The sequence below is a fragment of the Typopeltis vanoorti genome, chromosome 14, assembly GCF_054136105.1.
Source record: "Typopeltis vanoorti isolate ZY-2024b chromosome 14, IOZ_Tvanoo_1.0, whole genome shotgun sequence".
Taxonomy (NCBI): Eukaryota; Metazoa; Arthropoda; class Arachnida; order Uropygi; family Thelyphonidae; genus Typopeltis; species Typopeltis vanoorti.
In genome coordinates this window covers 98,814,940-98,834,633 of record NC_143562.1, presented here as the reverse complement: position 1 = coordinate 98,834,633, position 19,694 = coordinate 98,814,940, and the positions used below count along the sequence as shown (strand labels likewise).

At 36.1% G+C, this 19,694-nt stretch overlaps 1 protein-coding gene across 1 annotated transcript in view; it reads right to left on the bottom strand.

The window, feature by feature from the left end:
- Idh3a (isocitrate dehydrogenase [NAD] subunit alpha, mitochondrial) overlaps positions 1 to 16,727 on the bottom strand; it is a 187,401-nt gene extending 170,674 nt beyond the window's left edge. The window contains exons 1-2 of the mRNA XM_090403633.1: positions 16,695 to 16,727; positions 4,387 to 4,518 (exon numbers count right to left, since the gene is read on the bottom strand). Of these exons, the coding sequence (XP_090259759.1) occupies positions 4,387 to 4,518; positions 16,695 to 16,721 (159 nt within the window). The 5' untranslated portion in view covers positions 16,722 to 16,727. The remainder of the gene's footprint in view (positions 1 to 4,386; positions 4,519 to 16,694) is intronic.
- Between the last annotated feature and the right edge of the window lie 2,967 nt (positions 16,728 to 19,694).

The window sequence follows — 19,694 nt, the reverse complement described above, 5'->3', positions numbered from 1 at the left end:
TTCCTCAATTTTCAATGTTTCTGCTTATTTTCATTGTCTTTGTCTTTTTATTGCTGATTTCCATACCAAATTTATTACAATAGTTATTCAATTTAGTCAGGGAATCTTGCACACTTGTGCTGGAATTATTCAGAGGTATAACATTATCTTTATAATGTAAAGAGCTCAGATCAACATTGCCATTTTTGATATCAGATTTAATACCACTATCCTTTTTAATGTAATCCATATAGATAATGAATAACAGTGGATATAATGTGCACCCTTGTTGCACCTGATTTAATATCAAACCATCTTCATAGGAAGATGCTATACCTTCTTCAATTCTAACCTCTGACTTACAGCATAAGTAGAGACTGTATTGATTGATATGACTTCCCATTTACACCATATAACTGTTGCATTTTGAAGAGCTTCCCTCCTAGCACCTTGTCATATGCCTTTTAGATCTACAAAACTTGTTATATTCCCAAGATTTCTCAACTACTTGTCTTAAAGTGAAAATCTGATCCTGACAACCTCTATTTGATCAGAATCTAGCTTCTTCAACCATGCTTCCCTTCCAGAATTGTTCTTAGCCATTTCTCAATTATAGATGCATAAATTTTACCAGGAATAATCAGTAGGGAAATAGCTTTGTAATTCTTGCATTCAGTTTTATTTCCCTTTTTATAGATGAAGTACTATGAGAGCTCTGCTCCAATCATCTGGAATTTAACCCTCTGCCCAGGATTTCTGAATTATGTAAATACAGTCACTGTAAAACCTTTGAGCATTTGTGGTCAAGAAAATAAAAAATAATTTGTGTTTCAAGAAAATAATTAACATCACTGGCATTCTGGAGAGAGAAGACAAAATTTTCCATTTTGCATTTCTATGAATGTTGAAATAGAATGTCTACTTAATATCTCCTTTTATTTACTATTCACTTGTTGACAGTGCCTCTTTTCTGGTCAAAGGATTTATCTTGCTAAGATTTACTGGTCTGGTTTATTCTATTCTCTGGTCTGCATTCTTTAACTTTAATTCTTTCTCTTGTTTTCTTCATTATCCAAGTACTGAATAATCTCTCTCTCTCCCCCTCCCCTCTGTCGGTTGTCAATCACAAATCAATCTCCTCAGTGAACATGTGCACTACAACCACGTTGCAAGCAAGGTTGAAGTGCACATTCTGACAGGGTGTCATCATTGTTGAAAAGAGAATGTCTTTACAGTGAACGAGCGATATCACAACACTAAACAATTAAAAATTGCAATAAAGAGCACTGAAATTATTACAGAATCTACTAAGTACATCACTCTCAAATATTTTCATTTCATTTTAACATAAATATGAATATCAGGAAGACTGCAAATACTGATTATATGTGGTTACAAAACTAATGAAATACCACCACAGAGAAGCAATTGTAAAAAGATTCATAATTATAAATTATGACTATTTTTACAGATCATTTTTGATATATGCCGAGGGTGAGAATCTCCTCCCAAACTTGCGAATTCAAAAGTTAATCATTCACCATTATCAAATGTCATTATATCAGATTCCATCACTTCGAATGTGTCAGGATCTATGACCTTTCTTTAAAGAGACGTTCATGTTTAAAACTGCTCCTATTAAGCAACCATTCAATGGATATACAGGCAGCCCTCAATTTACACCGGTTCAATTTACGCTGATTCACAATAATGCCGGTTGCCTGCGCGTGCTTTCTTACTGTAGTGTGGTTGACTGAGAAACGACGCCAGCAGGCACTCTAGTGTTTACTGAGCTACTACGACGTATATGTATCAAACCTAATTTTAATGTTGAATCTACCTAATTGTTCTATTTATTTTTTTTTATACGTACATACGTATTTAAATTGATAAAGTACGTAATTACATACCATGTCTGATAATAGAAGTGCAGAAAAATTAGCAGAACTTGGTGTTAAGAAGGCACGGAAATCAATCACACTTGAAAAGAAGATGGAGGTGATTCGAAGAATGGAAGATGGGCAGACACGTGCTAATGTCTGTAGAAGTATGAACTTACCTCCATCGACTGTTACTACAATTATGAAAAATGCAGATAGAATAAAACAGTCTACGCAACAATCTACAGCAGCACTAAATGCAAAACATGAACGTTATAGCAGGGGTAAACTTCATGAAAAAATGGAAAAATTATGATCATTATGGGTGGATGCCTTGAATCCGAAAAACATTCCTCTGATGCAGGCTGTTATAACTGAGAAAGCAAAAACAGTTTTTGAGGATCTTAAAAAGCCAGATGGAGGCAAAGAAACATTTTTAGGAAGCAAAGGTTGGTTCATGAGATTTAAGTCTCGAAGCAAGTGCCACAGTGTCAAATTATGTGGTGAGGCAGCAAGTGCAGATGTTGCAGCAGCTGCTGCTTTTCCGAAAGAATTTCAAGACTGAGTAGAACAAGGAAGTTATCCTCCTGATCTCATTTTTAATGTTAATGAGACTGGGCTCTACTGGAAAAAATTGCCATCATGCATCTTCATTTCCTGTGAAGAACATTCTGCTCCAGGTTTTAAAGCTGCAAAAGATAGACTTATGCTGTTGTTGGGTGCAAATGTCTCCGGAACTTTGAAGCTTAAACCAATGTTGGTGTACCATTCACAGACACCACGTGCCTTCAAAGGTCTAAAAGCCATGCTGCCAGTTTATTGGAAATGGAACAAGAAAGCTTGGGTTACACAAGACGTTTTTATAGATTGGTACACAAATTATTTTTGTCCTACCATGCTTCGCTTCTGTAAAGAAAATGATTTGCCAACCAAGGCATTCCTTCTCTTGGATAATGCCCTGGACATCTTCAAAACCTTGCTGAGGTAAGAACACCATTGGATGTCAAGGTAGTTTACATGACCCCAAACACAACATCGCTTTTGCAACCGATGGTTTAGGGGATTATATAAATCTTCAAAGCTATTACCTCCATATAACATTTATGGAAATGGTAAGAGTCTTGGACACTTCAGGAAAAACTATTAAAGACTATTGGCGGTCATTCGATATTTTGAAGGGCATTAACAACATCGAGGCAGCATGGAATGACATGTCAGCAAAGTGTTTAAAAGGAGCATGGCGAAAACTTCTTCCATCATTTATGCACGACTTCAAGGAATTAGAGCAACTGGAGAATGTTATTGAAGATGTTACCAAGCTTGTGCGAAAGGTGGGATTGTACGATATTACAGCTGAAGATGTGACAGAAGTCTTAGAGAGCCATGATAAACCGCTTTCCAATGAAGACTTAAAAGAATTAGCCAAACAATTAAGTCAACATCCAAAGGAGGAGAAAGAAAACGAAGACGGTCCTCTGAGAGATATGAAAACGGCTGATTTACAGAGTATCCTTGCAAGCATAGAAACATTGATTGATGAACTCTGCGAAATGGACCATGATTGGGAACGGAGTGCGAACGTAAAAAGGAGAGTAATCACATCTATTCGACCTTACACTGAACTCCTTAAAGAAAGAAAAGAAAATCTAGGCAGTTAACACTGGATACTTTTTTTTTAAAAAAATGCAGGTGATACGAAACCAGGAACTTCAACATAGAAATATGTAATATCTTTTCGAAGTTTCATATTTTTTGTATATAATTTTGTTTTGTTTTCATTATTAATAATTTTATTTTAATAAATATATATGTATGTTTTATCAAAGCTTTAAATATAATAATGTTACACATACTTCATGTGCATATTTTTTGACTGTGCAGAACATAACTTCATACCTCCCATTAAAATTGGGTTCGTTTTACGGTGATTCAGTTTACGCCCGTTTTTTTCAGGAAGAGAACTGAGGTGTAAACCGAGGACTGCCTGTACTCTGTTCAGTCTCAATACAGTGTTGTTCAAGTCCTAACTTTTGAGGTTTAAGGAACTTAACTGAGTGCTCAATGTAATACTAATGTTCACCAGTTCTTTTTTGCACAGACTGGCTAATGTCCAAAGTACATTAAATTACACTCACAAGGAATCTGATAAACAAATTTAGAAATAGATGCAAAAGTGTCTTTTGTAGTTTCAAAAAAAAATCACAAATTTTTTTCATTGGAAAATGTGAGCATCATGTGAAACTTCAAGATTCTATCAGAAATACCTGAAATCAAAATTCTATGTTTCATTATGGTATCCTTAAGTTAAAGTGGAAGAGACCAATATCCATAGACTATGATTAAGATTATAGCCATCTGATTCCATTAATGATTTTTATATTGTTCAAACTAGTTTTAAGCAATATTAAAATTGGTTTGGACATTTGTGTGTGTTAAAACTACATATACATTTTGATAGTACAATATAATCAGACCTTGGTAAGAAAAAAAAATTAATACAATATATAACTAAAACAAGAAATTTTACCTTTGCTGTATCAAAAATTTTTTGTACTGCTACAGAAATTTCAGGTCCAATCCCATCTCCTGGTATAAGGGTAACAGTCCGAAAATTAGACATATACCTAACATTTTTATGGGAAATGTCAATACTTGACAGCTAAAAATAAAACATACCATGTTAACACCACAATAACATGAACACTGCATAAAAAGTTTAATAATAAACTATTAATTTACATGACTATCTAGTTAGTGTACATAATGAATAAGTGCTTATTGTGATAATTTTTTTAGATATTTTTGGATGGAAATAAGATCTCAAACTCAGCATACATATAAAAGAGTGACTGCAGCTTAACTACCACTCTCAGCTTCTCCAAATAATAATAATAATAAAATAAAAAATAACATAAAATGCCATGTTTTCAATGAACAGCACAGAGCGCATCATGTATGTTAGCTTTATTTCTGTACTCTAATTTATAACTAATATTTGAAATCACGTAAACAATGACGTAGCTGCTTCATTGTTTACGTGAATCAATCAGGCTGTGTTCTGGATGGTACACAGGAACAAACCTTATAATAATACATCAGGAGACTTTCCATCAATGATATATAATTCTGCTTCCAACATATATCACTGCTTGGATATTCCTCCAAGCACAATCTAGCAGAATGATATATCATCTGATCGGGAAGTCTCCTGATGTATTCTATAAGGTTTGGTTCTGTATATTATCTAGAATATTAAATGCTGGCAATGTCTTCAGTAGCTACATAAACAGGTGGAGGTATCCAATATCTCCTTGTTATGATATAGCAAAGAAGATTAAGTACTCTCTGAATGGGCAACAAGTCCAAAAGTCTTTTTCTTCCTGTCCTTACTTTTAACTATTTACAAAAATGAACTATGAACATAAATTATCACAATGCCCCTATGATTAACAAGCTGTTAGGAAAATATCAAGACTGTGGGGAAAGTGGAGAGAGAGTTATTTGATTCTATTAGTATGGAATGGTTAAAAGAGCCAAAGTTGCTGTAGTGGTTAAACCCCCCCCCCCCCGTGTGAAATATTTTTCATTTCACAGAATGACCTTTTCTCAGCCTTTCTAAACCTCGACACTGTGAACATGACATCATAACAGGATCAAGTGAAATGACCTCTGGAGCCTTTATACTTTACTCTTCTACTCTATTATTGAGACTATCCATGCTGGAATGAAAGGGCCTTAATTTTCTTACTCTATTCAAAATTTCCATTTGTAATGCAAGTCATGGTTTAACAACAGGTGTGTCAAGATGCTCTAAAAGAAAATTTAGCATATTACAAATGACTTAAAACAAGAACTTCAGCCTTTTTCTACCCCAAAGCATGCAAAAAAAAAAAAAATCTAACTACGAATTGAAAGACAAATACTTCAGGACTGAAGCAAGGTGGTGCAACTGTTGGCAACTCGGACCAAGCGCTCATCACTCCTTGTTTCAGTATCTCCCACCATGCAAAACACATGTCCTTGCAGACATGTATAATGCTATGCATTGAGGAAAGGGCCACTACCCAGACCGGTTTCGACTTTTATTGAGGTCTCGTCAGTGGGAGACAGACCCAGAGGTGGTGACACTAAGGAGACAAGGAGTGATGAGAGCTTGATCCACCTTTGCTCCAAGCTGCCAACAGTTGCACCACCTTGATTCAGTCCTGAAGATATTTTCAGACACAAACTTTGTTTGCTCACACTTGGATAAGGGATTAAACTAAATTTATTATAGTCTAACCAAGTGCAAAATAAACTTTCAACATCTTTCTCCAGAATAATTTAATAATAAGGTGGTACATTGGTTGGCAACTCATATAGGTAAATATGACCTCTGCATTGCTTCTGCCTTAGTGTCACCACCTCTGGGTCTGCCTCCCACTGACAACACCTCAAAAAGGTCGAAACCGGTGCAGCTCTGATTTGAGAGGCTCTGCTTGGGGGTAGGTTTTTGCCTGTCTCTGAGTGGGGCCACAGCTGAGATTATGGCTCTGCTTGGTGGTGGGGTGAGCCTGCCACTGAGTAGAGCCAATGATGAGAAGTTCTTCTCGGTGATGGGGTGAGCCTGTCACTGAGTGGAACAATGCTGAGATGGGCAATCTTTCGGGATAGTCTTATTTTTAAAGCCCGCTTCACCTATACAAAGGTCGAAATCGGTCTGGGTAGTGGCCCTTTCCTCAATGCATAGTATTATACATGTCTGCAAGGACATGTGCTTTGCATGGTAGGAATACTGAGACAAGGAGTGATGAGAGCTTGGTCCACCTTTACTCTGAGTTGCCAACAGCTGCACACACCTTGCTTCAGTCCTGAAGATATTTCAGGCGCAAACTTTGTTTGCTCACACTTGGATAAAGGATTAAACTTTTGCAATTTATTATAGTCTAACCAATTGCAAAATAAACTTCCAACAAATACAGAAAACTCACCTCTACACAAATGATAAATGTGTTTTGTCTCTTACAAAAGTCTTTAGATACAATTTCATACAATTCAGTCTATACTTCCATTTCTTTCTTGCACAGATGTAACTGCTGCAACATCTAAAAAATAACCTCCTGACATTCTTTTCCTGCAATTCTTGAATAAATTACCAACGACTATAGCAAGTCCACTGCATGTCTCAGGTGGTATTCTGCTAGAAATACACCAGAAGAATTTAAAATAGCCTAAATACCCAAGAGGCTTCTGGTCTTCATACTCTCCCAAACTGTACTCAAATTCTATGTTTTATTCTATTTTATTCTATGAACTAAAAACTATTCTATACAGCATCTGCACAATTTTATACATCTACCCTGATACATGGAAGCAAAGCTATATTATATCCCACTGCTGTCAGATAAGATTTTTTTAGACGATGAGAAGCTGGGAAGGGTTATTAACAATAGTGCAGATGTGGTAATCCTGAAAGAGGATTTGAATAAACTGGACAGATGAGCAAATAAATGGGTGTTTCAGTTTAATTCAGCAAAATGTCAAGTCTTGAAGTTTGGGATATATCGATGGGAGGCTGCATACTCTGTTGAAGGAACTGTACTGGAAGAAATAGGGGAGGTAAGGTATCTGGGAGTGATGATTGATAGAAACCTGAAATTCAGGGAACATATCAAAAAGGTGGTGAAGGTAACCCAGGTGGTTGCTGCAATACTGAGAAGGATGCTGACTTGTAAATATAAGAGTTGTTATTCCATTGTATAAAGCCCTAATCAGACCACACCTAGACTATTGTTCTCAAATTTGGTCTCCATGATTTGAAAGAGATAAATTAACTGTGGAAAGGGTGCAGAGGCAGATAACAAAGATGGTATCAGGACTGCACAATGTTAGTTATGAAGACAGGCTGAGGGAAGAATGTGGACTGCAGTTTGGTAGCTAGGAGAGGTGGTATGATTGGGGCCTTTAAATTGTTGAGAGGTAGTTAAAGGGTTGACACAGGAGTTCTTTTGCTTGGTGGAACTGAGGGAAAGAGTTATCCCTGGAAGTTACAAAAGGAAGCTGTGAGCAAGAGGGTGAGGAGCGGTTTCTTTGCATAGAGGGTGGTTGAACTGTGGAATTCATTGCCTGATAGTAGTGAGGGCAAACGATCAATGAGTTCAAGTAGTGGTATGATACTTTGTTTTCTTTGATGGGCCTCCAACAATGAGTCTTTTCATTCCATGGAGGCAAGAATCATAATAATAATAAAATAATATTTAGCCATTTCAAAAAAAAAAAAAAAAAAAGAATAAAAGTGCAACATTAAAACTATCAGTCCATTAACCTCTTCTCAGCCATTTATAACAATGAAAATTGTCATCAACAGTCAACTTCTTCACTACCTGGAGGCCTACCAATTATTAAGGTGCAGCAGTATGGATTCCACCACACTAGATTTACAGCAGATATCCTAGTCTAAGCTACCTCTGGACACAGCCTAGAAAGGTTTGGAGAAACCTATGCTGTTGCTCTGACATTTCCAGAGCATCTGAATAAGTCTGACATTAAGACCTGCTCAGCAAATTGCTATCTTTTAGTTTATTTCCACTTTGTGTAATCGGGTAGCCAGTTTTCTCTCAGGTTGATACATTTTGAAGTAAATGCGTTTCTCTTTGGACTTCACCACAAATGCAGTAGTGCCCAAGAATTTGTTCTGATTACCTACTTCTACTTTTTTTCCTATATATGAATAACTTTTTTCTCTCTCTCTTGTGACCAATAACCCTAGCCATATCTTTGCTGACAATAGTACTACTAAAATAAAGAATGAGTTGGTAACCCAATAATTACGAGCAGCAAAGTATGAATCTTAGTTCAAACTCAACTACATGTCTTTAAAATACCAGCAAAAACAGCATGAATTTTTATTCAAAAGGTTATTTTTTTTATCAATCCTATTTATTGAAGGAATCCAATTTAATTACAGTTATGCTGGCTACTTAAACCACATATAAGATCCTATATATACCAACTTAGTGTTTACACATTTTGAACGTTTATAATTTTCAGAAGACACTGAAAAATGAGTTCTCCACTTACGTGCAATTCAATTGCAATAAGTATGTTTGTTTTTTTCTAAAAACAAATAGGCATTTCATATTTATTTTCCTACAAATTCACTTTTCTTTAACTAGCTCGCTGTTACATCCCAAGATCCTAAAACTGTGAACTGTCATCTAGTGAAAATTAAGTCATTATGAATATGATTTGCCTTTGAACAATGTCCACTGTTTCTTTGCTTTCATACCATTAATATGATGGGTGTTGCTTAATGGTAAAACCTAGATAACAGGGAGGAGACTTCTACATAACCTACAGGAAAAGCTCAGAAACAACCAGCTTCTCAACCAAAGTCTAAACCTCACTTTTTTTCCAGTGTGCTCTATTTCTAGGTATCTACCTAGATATGAAATGAATTAGGATGAGTTAGCAGTTTTGAACTTAGCCAAACAAACTGTATTCTGTACTGTCTTAAAACATAACATTATACAATGTCATGCTGGATGAAAATTTCATCAGTTAAACAAGGGTCTTTCCTGTTGTTTTATAAGGGAACTAGGGTGAACAGTGAAAAGTCGACATAATTGACACTGCTAAAATGAGGAAAAGTGGTGACATAATACTAAATAACAACAAGATGTCACATTCTTGCAAAAGCTAGAGTATTCAATAATAAAAATGAGATAAACTGGAATAACAGGCAATCTCAAGCAGACTGATGTTGGCAAATGAGAAAATGGAACCTAGTTGATGAGACTTATTTGTAATTATGGTCCATCCCACGAAAGGTTCTATTAAGGAAGAATGAAAGAAGTTTTCCTGTGTTGATCAGATGGAGAAGCTGACAAAGGAAAAGAAAAAGGTAGTTCTTGAGAGAGATCGAAACAGCAGAACAGAAAAAGAACAAAGCTAACAGAATGCAGCATTAGGTTGATGGACATAAGATTCTCTATTATGGTCAGCATGGATCTGTGAAGTGCAGGTCTTGTTTCAGCAATCTTACATTTTATAAAGGTGACAAATGTATTGGATAAGGGAGATTCATACAGTGATTTTTTTTTTGGACTTTGCAAAAGGTATCTGATAGATTACCACATGACAGCTATAAGTGTATAAGCTGCAGAAGATGGAATTAGGTAGCAGATTGGTTAGATGGATTGAAGATTGGCTTTCTCAAAGATACCAGTAAGTTGTGTATGATGGAGCAGTGTCTCAAAAAAGGAAGGTGACCAGTGGCATGCCTTAGGGTTCTGTTCTTGGGTCCCTATTGTTTAACTTGTTAATGATACTTAAATATAAAGAGCCAATAGGCTTCATTTCGGCGATATAAACATTATTTAAATTAAGGGGATATTAAATCCCACATTGTTTTAAAACCGAATAAGAACCTCAAAGATTGGAATCAGAGAGTTTCATGCCGAATATAGTATAATAAACTATAAAAGTATCGACGACTACTAGTGTGAGCTAATGCAAGTAGTCCAAGTACGTAGTGCAAACTCGGGCAACTCGCAGCAAAGGTGGTAAAGTTCTGATCACTATTCTTGGCATTTTCCATAATGTAAAAACACATTTCCTAGGAAATGTATGCTGTTATTACATTATGGTGGGAGGTCACTATCCAGACCGGTTTCAGCCTTTATTGAGGCTTCATCAGAAATACGAAATATCATTGTTAATGATATTTCATATGGATTGACTGGAGATCTTCAAATGTTTGTCAATGATGCAAAGTTAGGTAAAATTATTAGTAGTCCTGATGTTACTCTACAGGAAGATTTCAATAGACTTTCAGCCTGGACAAATGAGTGGGGTTATAGTTTTAATATTAATGCCTTCAAGAACAACATCCACTGTTTCTTTGCTTTCATACCATTAATATGGTAATACTAATTTAGAGGGTGTTGCCTAAGGGTAAAAGCCAGATAACAGGGAGGAGACCCCTACATAACTTACAAGAAAATCTCAGAAGAAATGCAAGGTGTTACACTTTGGGGTACAAAGATATATATGGCTACATACTGTATTGGTGGAGCAATACTTCAGGAAGTGGATAAGATTCACGATCTTAGAATGATGGTATACAGGGGGCTGAAATTCTGAGGGCATATCGCAAGTGTTGCAAAGACTACACATCGTGTTGCCGCTATGATAAAAAGTACATTGACATGTAGGGATAAAGAGGTGGCCGTGCCTCTATATAAGACATTGATTAAACCACATATGGACTATTGTGCTCAGATTTGGTCACCTAATTTTCATTGTGATGTGGAAACACTAGAGGGTCCAAAGATGAATGACCAAAGCAAAATCATGCCCCTGGAGAGTTGATTATAAAAAGCATTTGAGGGAATGTGGATAGTGTTTGGTGGATAAGAGGAGATATGATAGAGACTCAAGTTATCTCTGGAAGTTGTATAAAGATGTGATGAAGAAGGGTGTGAGGAGCAGATTTTTTACATGGAGAGTTGAAAGTGGAATGCATTAATGGAGTGCATGGTGAATGCAGATAGTGTAAATAACTTCAAAGCTCATTATGATAGAAATGTTTCTGGTTGAGTGGGCCTCCCATGACGAGTCTGTTGACTTCACAGAGGCTACCAAAATAATAAGAATAATAATGATAAGCATCTACTGGATTTCTGTTTGGGACATGGAGCAGTTACTATAAATACCATGTTCCAACATAAAGATATGCATAAATTCACATGGAGAAAACACATTAAATAAGAAAATATCTGATGGTAATATATTCACACTAGTTACTGAAGGGAAGTGATCACTATTTACTTTTAAAAAAATAAAAATGAATATCATATTGAAAAGAAAAATATGTACAAAAGTTTTGAATCAAAGACAAGAAGCTTTCTAAGGTGAACTAGATTCAAATATGTAAATATTATTGGAGAAAAAAAGTGAGAGTTTGTAAACAAGACCCAAACTTCTTTTGGAAACGTGCAACATCAGAGAAAAAGACATTCACAGACTGTTTCAGCCAGTGAGGTATACAGCAAATTGTCTACACGAATAAAAATAAATAAAACAAAATCAGAACATTGTGGTGGACTCAATTTAGAATCCAAGAACACATGAAATAGCACTGAAAGTTCCTGGGAAGTAAATCAGGTGCACTACAAAAATATAGTGAAAATTGTAAGAAAGCTAAACTATGCAAACTGTAAAAGCAATGCAATGTGATAAAGGTGATATTAAAACTAATGGCAAAAATATTCCATACAGAATTAAATGGATGACATCTGGACTGGATGTAAATTTGGCCATTTGTAATAGTGTTTTAGAGTAAAAGCAACACCAAATGAACAAAATAAATAATTTATCAAGTTGCTAATATTTTGCTGGATTTCAAATTTCAGAACATAAATAACTATATTAAAAAAACAAACAGCACTCTGATTATTATAGAAAAAAATTCAAATTGTAACTGAAAATAACTAACATCCTATTATGGTGCCCTCTACAGACAGGATAGGAAAAAAAAAGTTAATTCAGGGAAGTCAAGCTGAATGTGGTCACAGAATGATTATCTCCCAGATCTTCGGCAAATTCATGCAGCCATATTTATCATGGGAGTTTTTATAGCTGATTCCAAAAATAATCTCTTAGACTTATAGCAATTTACATTCAGTCCAGATGTTTTCCATTTAATTCCGTATGGAGTATCCGGAGCACAGACTACCAGTCCTGCCAGAATGCATTCTAGTTCTGACTTGCACACAGAAAATCTCAAACGTACATTTTATGTTCATCAAGGCAAATTAACAGATCTAACTAGTCTGTCCAAAGTAGGCTAAGATTCTGGTAGTTCTGGTGATAAGAAGTTCCAAGAACAAGAAACATTATGCACTCCAGGATACACAAGATCAGCATGATCCTTTGAAGAATGGATGAAGTTTGTTAACTGGATGTGTGGTTTGAAAGAGGCAGGAAGATTATATTTATTACTATAATAATAGTAACAAATGATTATATTTATTACTAACAGACCTCCAGAGAGTCAAGAGACTCATTGTGGGAGGTCCCATTCTCACATGCACAGCTCATTGTACCTCGACTTAAATGCATTTACTGTCCCTTTACTCGCACACTCTCAGGCAATGCATTCCAATCACCCACCATTCTCCATGCAAAAAATCTACTCCTCACTCCCCTTATACAGCTTCCAGGGATGGTCTCTCATTCTTCCCATATCCAGATATTCTATGAAAAATCTCACCCACACTAATCTGGTAATTACCCCCTCCAACTTATATGTCTCAATCATGTCTCCCCTCTTACTTCTATCTAGTAGGTTCTGTAATTTACATTATCTCAATCTGTCCTTATATTTATGAAGAGGTTGACCTGCCTTTTGGATATACCCCAGATACAGGAGACAGGAATAGTTTTGTTGTGATTTTGTGTCAGGTATGAAACGAGATTTGGACTTGTAGCCATTTGCTAAAAAATGATGATAATAATAACCAAGTTGTATGGTAAGGGCTATAACATTAAAACAAATATCGTTGCCTCGACGTATTTCAAAGATGCTGTACTGCTGAGATGGATGGTGCTGTGATTACTTATGCAAGTATCTTCCAATGTGTATAGGTTTCTTGTAAGAAAGAAAGGAGAATGACCCGTTTGTTAATCACGTGATTAGTGTCTCCAGGCAAGGAAAACAGTTGTTTCTTTCTATAGTGAAATGTTTTTTTTTTGTTTTAAAATACTGAAAATATCTAATATGTCTAGGCCATGAGACCAAATAACAAACACCATTTACATAATAGGCAAGAAATCACAGGATGATAAAATTAAAGTAATCCCTTTGCCACGAGTTGCCTCAGTCCTGAAGATACCTCAGGTGCAAACTTTGTTTGCTTACACTTGGATAAAGGATTAAACTAAATATATAATTTAAAGTAATCTCTGTTTAAGGCACATTGTGGAATGCCATCCAGATCCAAATGCTGCAAAACTTTGTAAGAACACATTTGAGGGGAAAAAGTAGTTCCAAAATTCACCAACAGGGGGGCAACTCCCATGTATTTAGTGTAAACACCAACTGCATGGGATTCACATATCATGCACCTTAGCAGGTGCCAGGAAGGTTTAAAAAGGAACAAGATTGTTTCCTTCATTCTGGTTGTTAATACCATCCACAGTGATGGCACTAACCTTGTTCCATGCTTTGCTTGTGAAGCTATACTATCTAAACAACTGCAATGCTGTTGCTGCACTCCACGAATTTCATTACCCAAACAAATGTCAATGAGGTCCACTATCTCCATGTTCTCTGCAATGTGCGATTAGTTGTAAAGAAATGAGACTGTTCGGAGCAGATCAGCAGGGGTCAAAACCCAATCGGTTCACAACAAATGAATGAAGTTGCTATTGCCATTATGGAGCAGGCCATGAATAACAGCATTGGTTTCTGCAGTGCACATGCTGTATCAAGACACATGGATGTGCCTTACATAACTGTCTGGAAATTTCTATAGAAGATTCTGCATTTCTATCCATTCAAGATAACCCCGACACAGGAGATGTGCCTGCAGAACTCTGAAAGTCAACCGACATTCAGTTTAACATTCCTTGCTCAAGTGGAGAGAGATACTGCATAGCCATGGATGATTTTCTGGAGAAATGAGGCTCTTTCACCTGAATGGAGCTGTGACTACCCGCAATTGCTGGGTATGGGCTATGCAAAACCAGCATGCAATTCAACAAATTACTTTGAATTCACATAAAATTACTGTCTGGTTAAAGTTTACAGCATTGTTTATCATTGGACCATTCGTCTTTGATGACCTTCGCTAGTCAGGTCCTGTGACATGCTCAGTTACTGCCAAGAGATATCGTGATATGATGAACAATTTTGTTGCGCATAGCTACAGCAGCATGTGCATAAATAATACAGAATGGGGTCCCCTTCTACACATCTGTCAATCTATATAGGTTCTTTGAGAACATTTCACAGAGGCAGATTGATCAGCCGTATGTTTCCCATTGCATGGCCACCTCATTCACCTGATCTAATCCCATACCTTCTAGTTCTGGGGATTTCTCCATGACAGGATTTATTGGGATCATCCTAATAACTTGCTAGCACTGAAAGACAGCATAACAGCCTGTGCACATCAGTCACAACCAGCTGGCTGCATTCTGCTGTTGAACACACTGTGCAAAGGATGCAGTTTATGGCCTACCAAGAAGGGTAGCAGATTGAACAGTGCCGCCCATGAATGCATAACAGAAGTGGATAAAAATGTGTTATGATAGTGTCACTTTTCTCTTTCTTAAACACGGGAAAACTACTACATTTACATTCAGTACATCATACAACACTGCCTGCTGGTAAATTCTGGAACTACGGTTTTTTCTCAGATATCACTTTTGCATGACAGACAATGTATTCCTGCAAAGTTTTGCAGCATTTGGATCACTGGGTGGTGATCCACAAGGTCTTAAAAAGGATACTTTAGTTTTGTTCAGCTTGTATATTATTCTTTTAATCCTTTACCCAAACATAAGCAAACAAAAAATTTGCACATGAAGATCTTCACAACTAGACCACTTGTGAAATTGACAGCTTCCATACTTATTGTCTCAGTATACCATAATGCAGAGTACAAATCCTTTGAGAAGGTTTGAGAACGAATCCAGACCAGTTTCAACCGTGAGATCTCATTCAGTAGGCACTAGCCTCAGGAATATAATGAAGCTAAATAATGCAAAAGCCAATGTAGTTTTCTCTGCATTATGGGATACTAAAGCAAGTAAAGTAAGAGCCTCTGTTTACAAGTGGACTAGTCATGAAGATACTTCATGTGAAAACTTTGACGACGAGATGTGTGCTATGGAATAGAGTAGCGCCCTCCAAATGTTATCACATTTGGGCCTCCCTCAATGAGTCTAAGGACTCCTTGGAGCTACCCGTAATAATAATAATGAGTCATTGGAGGTGTCACATAATAATAATGCAGTGGCCTCATAGCTTCTGCTGCTTTGGCTCTAATTCCTAATAACTCTGTATCACACCCAAGCTGCTGGCTCTATTTCCATAGACAGCTCTAATGTCCCATGGGTACTGCAACCTCTCCTATGTGGGATACCTATAAAGATTTTATATTTTTATTTTAAAAAATTCTGATGCTAACTCTGACATGCTTTATTTAATCCTTTTCGACACATGTTATTCACGAAATAATATATTTTTTTTTTGTTATACGTAAAGTGAGTGAGGCTTTAAAATACGCATAAACACACTCGAAGGGGCAAAAATGTTTTTCTTTATTTATTCGCATATTTATCAATTATAAAAGTAACTTCAGCAGTAACGTTGTTAACTGATGTAAATAAAGATTTTACATCTGCAGCGCATTAACACAGATGGGAAGAACTGTAGTTGGCTTTACTGAACTATGGGCGCTAGAATAACCTTCAACCGTACAATACTCTGCTGCAAGGATGAGTGGTCAAAGGTATTTAATCCATAGAAAAACCACACCGTCTCCAATGCACGCATTATTTCATTTGCTAGATAACTTGTCACAAAAGCCTGCATTATTATTACAAATATATATATATATATATATATATATATATATACATATATAGCACAATGAGCAGTTGTTGCAAAGTTCGTGTGCATGTTATCCAAAAGCTACAGTACAACCGCTTTAAAAATATTAAACTCAACCAGTTTCAACAGCACCTGAGATATTTTAGAAGTGATGGTATTTACATTTCGCAAATATGTGCTTAAAAATGTTATCACAAAGCCGCTTAAATCTCCAGCAGTTAAATAACACTTACAAAAAACCTGCCGATGCTTCCGTACATGATAGATAAAATTATCACGATGAAAACAAATATAGTAATTCAAGAGGGCGCTCTATTGTTAGTTTCTAACACAAAAAGCTGAGTTTTCTTCAGCAGATAGGCGAAGTTTATTATAAACTGTCATCGATTTTAGGAACGTTTTCCAAGTTTGTTTATGTTTCAGCCGATTAAAGAATTAGTTGATCTAAGGTTATGTGTCGATAAAGTCAAGTCTTTTTTACTCTGCATATTGGTAGAATCGACCGCATGACACACGAATACCTAAATACTAGTTGCAATTCTCAGGGGCTCACCTTGATGAGTACCGGCATGGCAAAAACGAGATACCCAAGCTAGACCTGATCTTACTTCATACAATATACACTTGGTATATCATATCTGGAGACTGGTCTTCTACTCTTCTTTTCCTCTACTCTCTCTTACTTCTTACTCTTCCCCCCCCCCCCTCCCAGTGCTATTAGAGCAACTTGAGGGCGAGGGGGGGGGGTGACTCTTTTCTCTCAAACTGTAGTTTCCACTATCTACTGAAAAAGCAGCTGAATTCAGGTCAAGGAGTGGTGGTTGAGGCTTGATGAAAACTTAACCATTGAAACCGAATGAACGCTAACCAACCTAAAGATACATGTCGGCTCGACCCTCGCCCGGTCAAACAAGGGTCGTGCCCACTATTAGGGAACCAAGATAGTGAAGGCAAAAAATATGCTATTGGAACAAAACATCACATAATAGGCAGAAAAAGCATAACAAGCATAGGAACATGGAATGTAAGAACTCTTCACCAGGAAGGAGCATTGGAAATACTACTGAATGAATTAGACAACTAGTGATGGGAAGTGATTGGACTCTGCGAAATCAGATGGACTGGAAAAGGTGAATTCCACCATGGACAGTACAAAATCTTAACTTCAGGCAGGAAGGACAACAAACACCAAAAAGGAGTAGCACTTATATTAAAACCAAAGGATCAAACTCTCTATTGTCCTACAATCCTATCTCACCTAAGATAATTAAAACAAGATTTAAAACATCAATCGGATCACTAACTATTATTCAAATATACTCACCAACTTCGACATCATCAGAAGAAGACATTGAGTAGATCTATATAGATTTTCAAAAAGCAATACAGCAGACATCAAGCCAAGATCTCCAAATTGTAATGTGGGACTTAAACGCAAAAGTAGGCAAAGAACTGGGATACATTGCCAAGAGTAATCGGAAAGTTCGGGTATGGAGAAAGCAATGAACGTGGCAAAAGACTGCTAAACTTCTGCTCAAATAATAGACTAACAATAACCAACACTCTCTTTAAACATCTAAAATCCCAAAGAAAATGGACATGGATATCACCAGACAGATAAACTAAGAATATGATAGACTATATTATTGTAAACGAAAGATGGAAATCAAGTATCCTAAACTGCAGATCCTTCTCTGCAGATTGTGGATAAGACCATAAGCTAGTATTAGCAAACTTAAGAACAAAGTTAAAATCTGGAAGCACTTTTAGAGTCAAAAGGAGACTGAATGTAAAAAAACTACAAGAAAACAATATTCAACGAAAATATCAACTAGAACTAGATAAAAGCCTGAAGGAACTACCAAAACAGTATATAAACATCGAAGAACACTGGTGCATATTAAAGGTAATAATATTAAATTCGACAGAAAAAACAATAGGTTGCACAGAAAGAAAAAGTAAAAAGGATTGGATCTCCAATGAAGTAAAAAGGTTAAGAGATCAAATGAAAAGCATGAAACTAAAACAGAACTATAACAGAAATGAATATAATAGATTAACCAGAGAAATTAGAAAACTAGTTAAAAGAGACAAGAATAACTGGATAGAAGAAAATGCAAAATGGCAGAAAAGCTATCAAAAGAAAATAACCTTCATGGATTATATAAACAAATAGACAAATTAATAAAACACGGACAACAAAAATTATAATGATCAAAAACAAAGAGCAACAACTAATTGAAAGTAAAACAAATAGAATGGCTAGATGGGAAGAATACTTCTAACATTTATATAATAAAAACAGCTCTCAGGATATTACGATTCCAGCCACTGAAATGGAGGAGGAAACAAATATCTTTACCAAAGAAATAATAACACACAGTATAGAAAAACTCAAAACTAGGAAAGCATCTGGCATTGTTCAAATACATGCAGAATTCTTAAAAGCAGGACAGGAACAATTTTTGGAACCACTAAAAACATTATTTGAAAGGATCTACAAAAACGAAGCAGTGCCTACTGATTGGACCAAATCAGTCATAACTCCTATATACAAAAAGGAGATAAAACAGAATGCAATAATTACAGCGGCATTAGCTAGTCAGTATTCCAAGTAAGGTTTTTACGAAAATACTCCAAAAATAAATTAAGCCATATATAGAACTAACACTGGGAAAAGAACAATCCTGTTTCAGAACAGGGCGAAGCACAATTGATTAACTATTCACCTTAAGACTGCTAATAGAAAAGACACTAGAGTACAACCAAAGTTGCTACATAAATTTCATAGACTTTCGTCAGGCATTTGATTCAATCCGTAGAATAGAACTATGGAACACTATGGAAGAATTTAGAATTCCCAACAAAACCATAACAATAATAAAGAATCTGTATGAGAAATCTGAAAGTGCAGTACGAATGGAGGACATCTTAAACAACTGGTTCCACATTCCACACAGAGAGCGGAGTAAGACAGGGATGCATCTTTCACCAGACCTGTTCAATCTTACACTGGAAGAAGTAACCAATAAGGCTTTAAACAATAAAGACCGGAATCAAAATATATGGGAAAAATGTGACAAATTTAAAATTTGCAGACGACATTGCATTACTTGCAAGCACAGAAGAAAATCTAGAGCGAATTTCTGATAAAATGAAAGAGGAATGTATAAAATCTGGATTAAACATAAATATAGACAAAACAAAAATTATGCAAATAGGAAAAAAAAGCA